At 36.7% G+C, this 14024-nt stretch overlaps 2 protein-coding genes across 3 annotated transcripts in view; both read right to left on the minus strand.

Moving 5' to 3' along the window:
- Positions 1-639, minus strand: part of NADK2 (NAD kinase 2, mitochondrial) — a 72708-nt gene extending 72069 nt beyond the window's left edge. For both annotated transcript variants that reach the window (XM_077116976.1, XM_077116975.1), the window contains exon 1: positions 88-639. In XM_077116976.1, the coding sequence (XP_076973091.1) occupies positions 88-387 (300 nt within the window). In that variant the 5' untranslated portion in view covers positions 388-639. The remainder of the gene's footprint in view (positions 1-87) is intronic.
- A 4369-nt stretch (positions 640-5008) lies between these two features.
- RANBP3L (RAN binding protein 3 like) overlaps positions 5009-14024 on the minus strand; it is a 51669-nt gene continuing 42653 nt past the window's right edge. Inside the window, exons 12-15 of the mRNA XM_077115152.1 lie at positions 13540-13660; positions 11710-11852; positions 7506-7695; positions 5009-5912 (exon numbers count right to left, since the gene is read on the minus strand). Coding sequence (XP_076971267.1) covers positions 5869-5912; positions 7506-7695; positions 11710-11852; positions 13540-13660 — 498 coding nt within the window. The 3' untranslated portion in view covers positions 5009-5868. The remainder of the gene's footprint in view (positions 5913-7505; positions 7696-11709; positions 11853-13539; positions 13661-14024) is intronic.

Genomic DNA, 14024 nt, shown 5'->3' on the forward strand with positions numbered 1-14024 from the left:
CCGCCCCCAGAGCCGCGGCCGAGTTAGCGAACTGGCCAAGGCTGAGCCGAGACTTAACGGCGGGGGCCGCCCGGCCGCGGGACCCACCAGCTGCTTCAGGTCCTCCTCCGAGAGCTCCGCGTAGCGGTACCGCTGCTGCTCGAACTCGTACCGGGTGGTTTTGGCCACCACCACTACCCGGGAAGGGCGGAAGCCGCCGTTTGGGCGGCTACCACAGCCCGCCAGCTCGTGCGGCTGTCCCTTTCCCAGGTGCCGCGGGCAGCCGCCCTCACTGCCGAACCGCGACCGCGCGGCGGGGCCTCCCGCGCTTGGCGCGCTGAGCGCCGCCGCCCGCCCGTCCGCCACGCGGCGACAGCTGCGCAGCAGAAAGCCTCGATAGCAAGTCATGGTCGGCCCCCCAGGGGGCTGCACGCTCCGGATCCTCCCTCCGCTCTCCACGGTCTGGACGGCGCGCCAGTCGCGCCGCCCTACCCTCTAACTTCGCATTGGGTCGGCGGAGGTTAAATGCAAAGCCGTGCGCGGCCCGGGCCCCGAGTGGGACGTGCCGAGACGTTAAGGGGGCGGGGAAAGCGGGGCGATTGGAAGGCTAGCGAGCCCCAGGGAGGAGAAGGTGGGCCGGTGAGTCCTGGAGGATAAAGAGGCTGGTTTTGTTTGTTTGTTTATTCGTTCCTATTCACGCCTGCGCAGTGTCCTCTCCGTCCGTAGGCCGACCTCTCGCACCACCCCCTCCCTGGCCGTAGCTCTTCGTCCTCCCCCCAGGCTAACATTGCCAGCCAATCAGAGCCCGCTGCGGTTTCCGAGCCCGAGGGGCGGCGCGCATTGGTTGGGGCGGCGGGAAGAGCTGAAAATCTATTTGGCGCTGGAGCCGCCGGGAGGAATCTGACTGGAACCGGTCTGAGGCGGCGCGGGGACTCTGGGTAGGGTTTTGAGCACTTGGCGGGAAGGCCAATGGCGCTCGCCTCTTCGCTGCAGTCTTCGTCTTTTTCGTTATTGCTTGTTAGGCGAGAGCTCATACCCTTTATTAATTCATTCAGCCAAAGCGTGCAGAGTGGTGATAAAATACTCAGCGCTGGGGTAGGGGCTGAGGAGACTGACCCAAGACCGGCTACATAATTTGCGAGGTCTAGGGCAAAATGTAAACCGAAAAGGCCTTGTTGAAGAATTAAGAATTTCAGGACCAACAGCACGCAGTAAGCCTAGCACCTGGGCCTCCCTAGGCGCGGGGATCTGTGCACGTACACAGGAGGTCTGCCCTGCTGACTATGGAAGAAACAGCTCCTAGAGAAAAAGAGGCCTAGCTGTATAAGGAATTTGAGAATTATGGGATACAGGAGTCTAGCTAAAAGGAGCATTTTTAATGGGGAGATAAGCTTGAAAAAGTAGATAGGACTAGAGTGGAGGATTAAGAATGCTAGTCATTTGAACTTTATCCTAGAGACAGTCTATTGAGCCCTTGAAGGCTTTTAACCGAGGAGTCATTGTAAGCAGTGTTTGATGACTGTTGATCTGGCTTTGAAAGGTTGTGTAAATTGAGAGGCAAGGGATAGAAGGAGGGCTGGTGAAGGCTGTGGGGATGGTATTGCATGAAGTGATAAGGACCTGGGTTAGAAAGTAGTAATGGGAATGGAAGGAAATGCTCTTGTTACAAAAGTAAGACCCAAATGGCAGGGCACAACCTCCTGTTTATTCCTCCAACTCCTTGAAGCCTTGCTTTGGCACCCTCTTTGCTCCCTTGTGGTGCTGGCACTAATAGAGACTAGTTTTTAGATTGGACTGGTAACTTCATCTCTCTGGGCCTCACATTCCTTGTCTGTAAAAGCAGGGTTTTGAAAGAGTGATTTCCAGGTACTATCAAGCTCAAATTGACTCCATGAATCTGTGACTCTTCTCAGCTTGCCACCACCATCAACATTCCATTCAGGAGTTCACTCAATATTTATTGAATGCCTACTATGTGCCAGATAGTGTATTAGACGAGTCTTACAGGTGTTTACTTTTAGGTCACACATCCCTTTTGGCCGGGAACTTTGCCTCAGAGCAAACTGATTAATAGTGACTTATAATGTCCCCTTAAGCATACCTCTCTTCTGTGGGTTGTGAGTTAGTCATCTTTAACTTGAACATCGCGAAGGTCCCCTCTGTTCTTACTACTCTAATAATTCATTATTCATTAGATATGAGGAAGAAAGGGAAGAAGTTAGGGATGACACAGGTCTGAAGCCTGGGTGAGCAGGAGAATGCTAATTGATCCATTTGAAAGAGAAAATGAGTAAGGAGAACCTATTTTGGATCAAAATATGAGTTTTTGATGCATATATAAAATTTTAGATTACATGCCATTCAGTAAAAACTAAAAGTTTTGGCTCCCCCCCCCCCCACATTTCCAGCTACAAACATTTACATTGATGTCTCAGTTGGAATACCATTATTTTTAACCCCATTCTGTCTTCTCAAAGATACTGTTTTGACTTCTAAAACTGTTCATGGTGAAGAATACACAACTATGTAATAATATTATGAGCCATTGATTGTATAATATGGTTGGATTGTATGTGTATGGATATTTCTCAATAAAAATATTTAAAATATATATATGTATATATTGCTTCAAGTTATTGTCTCTTATGTCTTTAATTCTTCCTCTCTATTGGATTTTCCTCTTCAGTATTTCAACTTGCACATCTTAAAGAAAAAAACAAAAGCCTTCTAAGCCCTGTGTACCACACTGGCATTTTACCATATCACCTCCCTTCCCTTTACAGCTAAGACTGTTGAAGAAATATTCTGCTCATCATCACCACATCCCTGCTTCCTGTTCATTCTTTTTTTTTTACCCCTGTTCATTCTTCATTATATAGATATCCCCTTTTTAGTTTATAGTGTATTAGAGTGACTAGAGGAAAGTGCCTGAAACTACAGAGCTGTGTTCCAGTAGCCATGTTTCTTAAATATGATTGTATAATGATACAGCTTTTGCAATGTGACTGTCTGATTGTGAATATCTTGTGCTGATGTTCTTTTTATCTATGGTATGGACAAATGAGTAAAAAATATGGATAAAAAATAAATAATAAGGGGAACAAAGGTTAAAATAAATTGAGTAGATTGAAATACTAGTGGTCACTGAGAGGGAGGGGTATGGGGACTAGTATATATATGAGTTTTTTCTTTTTTCTTTATTTTGCTGGAGAAATACAAAGTATTCAAAAAAATGATCATGGGGCTGAATATGCAACTATGTGATATTGTGAGCCATTGATTGTAACCATGTATAGAATGTTTGTATGTCAAGAATGTTTGTATGTTTGTTTGTTAAAGTTTGGCAATAAAAATATTAAAAAAAAAAAAAAGTATTGGCTGAGGCCCTTGAGGGGCAGGAGGGAAAACAGGCCAAGTCCTTGATCTTGAGGCTTACTTTTGTCAAGCTTATTTCTGTCGTGGAGAAGCTAAGCCTACCTATAGTTATGTCAAAGTGTTACTTCCAGAAAACCTCTTTTGTTACTCAGATGTGGCCTCTTTCTCTCTAAGCCCAACTCTGCAAGTAAATGATTACCCTTCCCCCTACATGGAACATGACATCCAGGGGTAAAAGTCTCCCTGGCAACATGGGTCTGGCACGGTGGGGTTGAAAAAGCCTTCCTGAGCAAAAGAGGGAAAAGAAATGTAGCAAAATATGGTTATCAGTGGCTAGGAGAGTTCAAATAGAGTTGAAAGGCCACTCTAGAGGTTACTTTTATACAAGCTTCAGCTAGATACTGCTAATTACCAGGGTTTGCCAAACCCCAACCAAATACATTCCTGTTAACCCTAAAGAACCTCCAGGGCTCTATCTGAGATTCTACAAATGCTTCACACTCTAAGATTACTTTCCAGAAGCCTACAACCTCCAGATGGTTCCTAGGCCAGAAAAGTCCTGAAAGCCAGAGGGGCCAATCTCTCCAAGAACATCAGCTAGTTCCATCCCCCTACCCCACATTATCAACACTCTTTTCCAACATGAAAAAGTTAGAATGGGCATAGCCCAAGTACCCCTAAAGATTGGGAAAAGGATAAAAGGGGAAGGAGGAGTTATAATAGAGAAGATGACAGATGAGTATGACTGTTGAATCATTATATTGATATTTCTTTTATTCTCCATGTCTTGGACCAGGTAGAAGGAAAAATCTGAAACTGTAACCTATACCTAAGTCTGAAATCTGATCTATGACTACTTGTTACAATGAACTTTGAAATGTATTGCTTTTTTTGTATATATGTTTTATTTCACAATAAAAAATATTTTTTAAAAATCCAGAAGCTAGAATACAGGTTACCAGATACAAGGATTAGGGTAGGGAATTGGTAGTTAATGCTTGACAAGATTTCTGTTTGGGGTGATGGGGAAGTTTTGGTAAAATGGGTCATGGTGATGGTAGCACAACAGCACTGAATTATATAGTTGAATATGGTTAAAAAGGGAAACTTTAGGGTGTATACGTGTCACTAGAATGAAAACAAAAAAACAAAACAAATAAGACTGTACAACACAGTGAACCCTAATGTAAACCCTAATTGTACTATAATGGGCCATAGTACAATTGTAATAATATTTTTTCATCAGTCATAACAAAGGTAGCACATTGATGCAAGGTGTTAATAATAGGGAGGTATATGGGAACTCTGTATTTCTGCATGTCTTTTTTTGGTAAACCTACTTCTCTAATTAAAAAAAATAAATAAAGCTATTCATATCACAGTCAAAAAAAAGGTAGCACTTTGCAAAATTGTATCTTTATTCTAAATATGTTGTCATAGTTCAATAAGTTTGGAATTCTGAATCTTATCCCTAATAGCATAATCGATTAGTGGGCACAATGAAAAGTCATATGAAGCACGGGTGATCAAGCTGGATATACCACTGGGATGAAAAAGGAAATACGGCTATAAGTACTGAGATAAATTTTCTTGCATGACCCATGAAGTGTCTCTGAAATGAATCTCAAAAGAAGAACATCAAAACTCTGTAGCATAATTGTTGAAATAACTTTATACTCTATTGTAATAATGACATTTAGGAAAAAGACTCATTTGGCTACACATGGTACGTCTGTTTAAAAAAGGTCTCTTTATAGCCATATCTAATAGAATATCACAGAAAATTTAATTATATAAATAAAGAATAACAAGTTAACATATTTGGCATTTTTTATACTTGCTGTTTTGAAACATAGGTAATGGCTTATTTTGTTTATTCAACAACTGTTGGAGGCAAGGTGCAATGGATATAAGTCAAAGAATAGATATATTCTCTTTAATTCATACCATGAATATATTAGCTTACAATATTAGGAAATCAAAATGTTTAATGAAAATACACGTTTTCGTAGAAGAAAAACATGATTTAATGAAATGTTATTATGCTGTTATAGTACTTTTCAAAGAACTGATTCTGGAAATTTTGCAAAATATTTATTTTATGTCCAGGCCATGTTTGACTGAAAAAAATAAATATTTTAGTTAGCTATTTATCAAATCCAGCAATTCATAATTTTAACTATTAAATCCATCAATGTGATGAATAGTCCAAATTAATTATCAAATCGTATTCTAATTTAACTGCTTCAGAAATTATGAAGTTTGAACTTCTGAAGTCCATGTGTTTCTTAAATTCTGCCATTACTCCACAATAATCAAATGTAAAATCTCAGAATTATTAGACTACATAAAGAAAAAACTTCTAATTACAACAAATAATATATATTTTTAATTTTCCCATTAAAACCCTTTAAGGAATAAATAGGATTTCCTCATTCAGTTAGGATGGTTTAATATTTTCAGTAAGGTGGCCAATCTTTTTGTAGATGTTGTCATGTTTAGAGTAGCTAGTGCTCATGAACAGGCAACCAACTGTCTGTGGGTCCACCTAGGAGGATCTGTGATGTAAATTTAAAATATTTTATTATACAATTTTCTATTTAGATTGGATTTAATAGTGAATACAACTAAACATGAATACTCATAAACATGCTAACTGCTGAAGAAATGAAACATATAGAATCTATATTTTTACAAGCAACATTTATAAATGTGCTAATAATTTTAAACATGACATTTTCAGATAATTAAACCCTTCCTTAATTCATGGGCAACAAAGTCCAAAAAATTGGACTTTTGTTTGCTTCCATAAGGTATCAGTATTGATATGCACCACCTTCTGGAGAAGATACTGAGTTAGAAAAGAAAGAATAGGGGTGGCTTTCATATAATTGACATTTGCTTTGTTGCTAATTTTACATAAAGATAGTTGCATATCACCCTTTAATGGACACATTAACATGTGTCATTGGCCAATGAGATGATTTGTCATTTAGTCCTTATTTCATATAACATTTTTAATACATACCAGCTCTTATTTTTTTAAGACTACATTTTAGCATTAACAATATAAATGTAAAATATAATTTTAATCATTCATTTAATAATTTTCAAAGAATGATAAACTGCTTAATAGATTTGTGTAAAGTAGCAAAACATATCATGTTCACTTTAGCTCTCTGGCTCACTTAGACCAGCAGGTTATGATCCTGGTCTGCATATTTTGCCTATTTTTCCTCTCGATTTTATTTTTGAATTAGGCAAAGGAAGATACTTCATCAAGTTCTGCAGATGTTCTTAGATAGATTTTTAAATTATGTCGGATGAAGGCAGCTTTAAGATATAAAATGATTAAAAGTTTAAAAATGTTTACTAATATACTGTATTTAAAAGCATTTTACTCAGTTGTTCCTCTATAGAATAGAATTCAGGGCTAAGTGAAACTACTACTGAAAATACTTAGATGACTTTATTGGAGTTGCTGTATCTGTATAACAAAATTGAAGTTATTATTTCTTTAACAATGTTTTTCTCCAAAAACGATGATGAATTTTAGTTTTAAAGCCACACTTAGCAGGACAAGCACCGAAACCTAAAAATCTCTTTACTACTGGCTCCACTTCACCCTTCAATTCAGTGTTCACGAATCCTGACACAACAAAAGTAGTACTTCTTGCCCTTAGGCAAAGGAGGTCCTTAAAAATAGCACTTGTACAATCTAGTTATTCTTCCAAAAGAGGAATGAATAATATTTTGAGGGTTTCAAGCCAGATTTGCCTGAAGACTCATTATATGTGTGTATAATTTCTTTTATTCTAGCCAATAATGGGAGAAAGAGAACAAATGAAGAGAAATAGAAAAAAAACTGGCTAGTTCAAGGACAGTAATGTAATATTTTAAATTGTAAAATTAGTCTTGTGCAATTTGATGTGCAGACAATGTACAGGTATTGTGGTGAGGTTGGCTTTTGATGAAATCCTAATGAAAGCCACCGATGAGGATAGGAACTTTCAGAACCCACTCCTCAGATTGAAACAGCTAGGGTTCTAACCACCACCCACTTTAAACGGATCAGTTCCATTTTTTAACTATTTCTCATCGTGCATAAGATTTCTTTTTTAAACTTCTGACCTAAAAGAAAAGTTGTTTACCTGATCCATTTTTAATGACTTGGATGAAATCATCCTCATCCTCATCACAGCTATCATAGTTTAACTGTTGAAGGCTTGTTTCTGACCGACTTGCAGCTTGACTTACATCATTCTGCTTATCGAAGCTTCGAAGGGCAACAAGACGATGATGTATTGCTGCATGCAAATATCCTGTATCCTTGACACTGGCCTGCATGAGGAAAATTAAGTTAAAAATATAATCAACTTAATAATGTTAACCACATTTTCATACTTTTAATCATTCACTAATAATTAAAAGTAATTATATGGCATAAACCTAGAATGTAAATAAGTTAAGAATCCTAAAAGCTAAGAGGTGAATTGCCCATTCATTTTGAACCAAATTGCATCTAAAGTGAATAATTGTATAAAAGGTCCAAAAAAGATGCATTTAGATGGCAGCATGACCATTCATACAGTACAAAAAGCTCTGTCTTAATTCCACAGGTTTATATACGAAGACTTATCCTCCCTTGCAATTTCCACAATATATTATGAAGAACAAACAACAAAGAAAAGTGACAAAAACCCAATGGACAGGGAAGCAAAAACTTGTAAAACATATAAAAATATACTAGACTATTTTTAGGCGGGCCGCGGTGGCTCAGCGGGCAAAGTGCTTGCCTGCTATGCCAGAGGACCTCGGTTCGATTCCCGGCCCCAGCCCATGTAACAAAAACGGAGAAACAGAATACAATAAAACAAGAAAATGTTTAAAAATGTTTCCCTTTCTTCCTTCCTTCCTTCCTTCTATCCTTCCTTCCTTCTCTCTGTCTTTAAAAAAAAAAAAAAAAAATATACTAGACTATTTTTAGAAAGTAAGCTCTTTAAGGAGTAGAGGTTCAGGGGCATGATAAAGTGTTCTCTTAGTCTGCATTGGAGAGAAAATCCATAATTGGCTAATGGCAATGATGTGACCTGTAAGAAGGATTTGCTTCAATTTTACAACTTGCCATCCGTAGGACAAGATCAAAATCATTAATTAATATTTGACCAATACAAATGCAATGTGGTCAAGAAAGACCACCCTTCTTCCACTGATTTTCACTGCAGAAAATTGTAGAATAAGAGGGTAAAAACAATTCTATTTCCTTTGCATAACTTTACTTAGATATACCCTCTAAGCTCTGAGGGGAAGCAGGGTTTATAAGAGAAGTCTATGATATCGTCCTATAGTATGTCAGAAATCCTTGCTTCCAATACTTTTCTACACTGTATTTATGGTTGCTTTTATATAAAAAGGATTGTTAACACTAAATAACATTGATTGGTATAGCATTTACTTTTATCATATTCTTTTTTTATTCAATCCTTACAATAAAACCATGGGTCAATTATTCCATTTATCTTAGCAAAAGCACCTAGTAGAGGGGTTTAATATATACTTGTGCCCCACCTCCCTTTATAAATGAGGAAATTATGGATCAGAGAGGTAAAATGACTTGTCTGAGTTTACACAGCTACTCAGCACACTACTTGGAACTTGAATCCCAGGTTTTCTGTCATCAAGATCAGTGCTCTTTAAGGTAATATAGCAGTAGTTTACATTTCTGTATCTTTTCACAGTTTCAAAGTGTAACTGGAAAATTTTTTTTTCCTTGCCAACACTTGAGAGATCTTTCTATCAAACATTTTGAAGTCAAGAACTGAAGGTTGAATCATTTACATGCCAACTAATTTTGGAAGTAGGGCCTTCCATTATATTTTTTCATTTGCATGTAATAAGTTGCCTAAATTGCATCTAACTATATGTTAAAATATTTTGGCTTCTCATATGTATTAGATATAGCAGAATATGTGCTGAGTAAAAATTTGTTGATTCCTGACTAATAAAATTTTTTATGTCATGTGCAAAGGCAAATTTCATTAATAAGTTGTTTACATTACTGTATTAGAAGGGTTTTTGTAATTGAAATATAAATACCATTTTACTACTTTGACTTTCTAATTTTAGATATGCCCTTCACTAGTCAGCATGATTCCTTTTTGCAAGATTCATTCAGATGTTTTCCTTCAAGAAATTCAGAACAAGAAATTAAAAATAAAATCAACATGATATATTTTTTGAACAGCAAATTGGCAATACTTAAATTATAATGTCCAGTAAATACAATAAAGTGCTGATGAGGATTAAAGTTGGTTCATAAATTCCTTTCTGGAGTGGAATTTGGAGAGACAAGTCAAAACTTTTCCCAAGAAAAGTAGGTATACCTGGAAAATTCCTTGCAGCTTGGTTTATATAAGTGAAACACAATAAATTACCTAAGCATATAATAAAGTGGGATTAATGGAACAAATTATGATACATAATTGAATTCTTTTCAACTTCTAAAACTAATTTTTGAAGAATAAAATACTATTTAATGCCATGAAAAACTCATTTTCATTGATAAGTGAAATGGTGGTTAACATATGTATATTTCACATTCAAATATTAACTATTTAATTTCCCAACTGCCTTATATGGTGTGGTAGTTAGATCCAGTTGTCAACTTTGCCAGGTGAAGGTACCTAGTTCTGTTGCTGTGGACATGAGCCAATGGTACATGAACCTCATCTGTTGCTCATTACATCTACAGTCAGCTAAGAGGTGTGCCTGCTGTAATGAATGATGTTTGATTTAATTGGCTGGTGCTTAAATGAGAGAGCTCAAGGTAATACAGCCCAAGCAGCTCAGCATACCTCATCTCAGCACTCGCAGCTCAGACCAGGCCTTTGGAAATGCAGAAAGGAATCACCCCTGGGAAAGACGCTGGAACCCAGAGGCCTGGAGAGAAGGCCAGCAGAGATTGCCTTGTGCCTTTCCACGTAAGAAAAAACCTCAGTTCAAAGTTACTGCCTTTCCTCTGAAGAACTAACAAAATAAATCCCCTTTTATTAGAAGCCAATCCATCTCTGATGTGTTGCATTCCAGCAGCTAGCAAACTAGAACATATGGTATAATGGTATATTGTTATTATCTGCATTTTGCAGATGAATAAAGTAAGGTAAGATAAGGTTAAGTCAACTTGCCTGAGAGTCATATAGTATGTACAATATGTGTACAAATGTGTGTGTGTGTAAAATATAGTACAAGACTAAGATGTTAATAGAGACTATCTTTGGGAATGGAATTTTGGGTGATTTTTATTGCATTTGGTTTTCTTCTCTCTATTTCATAAATACACTACCACTTAAAAATACATATCTTTTAAAAATCAGCATAGGTCAGAATTAAACCCAGAGTATATCATGGTTAACAGTCTCAGTTTCATTCTCTGGCAGGTTGCTTTATTGACTCAAAACCAGTAGGGATCTAACCTGGTAGAATATCAAGTATTCTCCCTCAATGGTAAACAGGGCTGGGATATCATCTTACACTTAACATCTTAATACCCAATATCACTTAACATATAACAGTACATTTATTGGTAATTAATACAAAATATTTAGCTTTTCATCAATGACCACTTCCCAATTTTATCATTATTATATGGTAGCCAAGAAATTCAGTCTTGTACAATCTAATAAGTCTCAGCCCTGGAGAAAATCCAGGCTCCCCCCAACCCCCCTTATTTCTGCCTGCTCTGTCTCCTGTTTCTGGATCTTGTATTTGAGGTTAAGCATTCTTACTGCCGAGAACAACAACTAAAGCTGTACTCCCATCTTGTTACCTTGGATACTGATTCATGCTCAGAATTGGAATTTGCTGTTATCCTTTGGACTCTTTCTTTTAACTTGCTTGCCACATGTTTTTCCATTTCTCACTGTTTCCTTTCCGGTGATCTTAATCTTAACCATTAGGCTGTAGATTTTGCTGACCCCCTCCTGGAGCCATTCTTGACAACAGTCACTTCAGTAACTTAGTAAAACTGTTGACATTATTTTAATAGTAAAGAAAAAGGTGGCTGTTTAAAGACATGCATCATACAAATGTCTTGGGATCGGTATCAATTTATTACTATAGAATTTGGTATTAATCCCTGAATTTCATATAAAATTTAGGCCTTTAGATTAGACTGTAAACAACCACAATGAATAGCTGAGTTTTTTTTTAAATCTATGTTACAGGTCATTGTAATAAAATGAAAGAAACAACTTAGTAATTACAGAGTCTATTATATCCTATTATAATAGAAATATAGAATATATATAGAAATACAATAGGATAATTCCCTGTCACAGATTTTTTTTTTTTACTTACCTGAATTAAAAATACTTTGATGCTATAGTCTTCCAAATCAGTAGCTGTTATTCGTAAATTTTTATGGTTTGCTCTTTGTATTTCCATTTGAGCCCAGAGTTTGCTGTTGAGAATCAGTCTCAGGCTGCCTTGATTGCGCATAACTAAAATAGGAAAATGAATATATTAGACTTCAGAAGAGCTGACTCTAACTTTCCAAGGGAGGTTGCCTTTTTTGAAAGCTTAGTTTATCTTGTTTATCAGACTATATTTTCTCTATTAAATTGTATTTTTTACTAGATTATAACTTGGCTTTCAAATTGTATTTGGGCTTCATTATGTTGAGGGACCTTTTTTCTTAGCTTAAATGTAAGATGTATTTTTTACTATGATATCTTAAAAATGGTTAAAATTTGAGAACTCCTTTTAAGACCTAGTGGTCTGAAGAATATTTATGCAAGAATCGTTTAGAGTGGAGAAAACAGAAACCAAAGCCTTGAGTGACCCCTCCAAAAAATATGGAAGTGGTTATATAAATTTGGGGGCAGCCATTGAAGAAAATATTATGCCACTGAAGAAAATAAGAATACTGAAGAGAGATATTTATTGGTGTAGCAAGATGATCGTGGTATAACAGTTTTTAAAAATCAGGTTACAAAGCAAACATGAACATCATTAATCACAAATTTTACAATATGTGTATATTTTTATGTATACAGATAACAAAGTCCAGAAGAATATATTCTGTTAGCAGAGGCTATCTCAGAAAAGTAGGAATAAACATGATTTTTCTTTTTGCTGATCCATAGTTTCTGTTTTTAACAATGAACATATATTACCTGTACAATAAAAAGAAAAGTTGTGTTTTGTTTTTTGACAGCAGGGGAAGTGAAGTGAAACCAGAGTAGAGAACAAGTAGCACCTGCTTTGGGCATAATATTTGTTTGGGTTATTTAGAAATCTGTTTGCCAATTCCAAGACTGAAGGCACTGTTCCTATTCTCCTAGTCTGAATGCTCTCCCTTACCTGTTTCTTGAGCTTGATATTTGAAACTCAGTAAGTATCCATATACCTGGATCCAATGTCTACCTTCAAAGCTTTGACCTTCCAATATTTACTTATAGGCCCATCCATCCTGCCTCAATCTCTACCTGTGCTCACTTTGAGTTTGGGTCTCTGAACTATGCCCAGCGTGCCTATTTGGATGCCAAACCTCCTTTATCTTTCTATTTGACTGACTCCCTTTTCTGACTATCTATCTCCTGAAGGATTCAATCATTGTGCAAATTTTTCCCTTTAAAATTCATGTTTTATCCCACCCTCCAAGCAACGTTTAGAATGTTAAAGAATGTTCACGTGCATGTACCTCTTTTACAAAACCTGCTTTCGCTTTACAAAATAAGTTGCATCATTTTCCTTTAAATAATGAGATTACAATTTAGGTGTGCATTGGTGTATCTCATATGTGGTTTACATGCATTATCTTGTTGAATTCTCACAATCATTTAATGAATCATGAAGTACTATTATCTCTTTTTTTTTTGCATGGGCAGGCACTAGGAATCGAACCCATGTTATTTTCATTTTAAACTGATGTAACTAGGAGAGAGAGAAATTAAGTAACTCCTCCAAGGTCACCAGTTAGTAAGAGTGAAACCAGAATTGGAACCCTCATAGTCTGACATCACAGCCCACTTTGAATGTTTCTATTACATTAGAAACAATATTATTTTCAACAGTCTAATTTACTGGTTATTTTATAACACTTCTCCAGAAAGTGGTATGTATGCATATTGGGAATTTGACCTGAGAAGTTATGGCTTACTTTACAAAATGAGCTTAATTCCTTACTTAGTCTTGACTGTAATGTCCCACAGTCACTACTTGCTGTGTCGTTCAGTTTCAAAGTTCCTCTGCCCCTTTCAGTCCAGGATTGGGTTGTTTTTTTGAATATAAAAAGCTTGCAGTTGACCTAGATGACAATTTTTTGAATATCAAATATATAGAAATTTTTTCAAAGTAAATTATTCCCTATGCTATAACGATTTTATATTTGGCTGAACTTTCATCAGATTAACCCTTGTTAATAACCAACTTTTTAAAAATATATTTTTTATTGACATATCTTCACACACATACATCAATAGCTCATAATATCATCACCGAGTTGTGTAGTCATCACCATGATCATTTTTAGAAGATCTGAAAAATTCCAGAAAAAGAAATAAAGAAGAAAAAAATCATATATCCTGTACCCCTTACCCCTCCCTCTCATTGACCACTAGTATTTCAACCTACTCACTTTGTTTTACCCCTTATTCCCCCTATTATTTATT

This window comes from Tamandua tetradactyla, chromosome 9 (assembly GCF_023851605.1).
Source record: "Tamandua tetradactyla isolate mTamTet1 chromosome 9, mTamTet1.pri, whole genome shotgun sequence".
Lineage (NCBI taxonomy): Eukaryota > Metazoa > Chordata > Mammalia > Pilosa > Myrmecophagidae > Tamandua > Tamandua tetradactyla.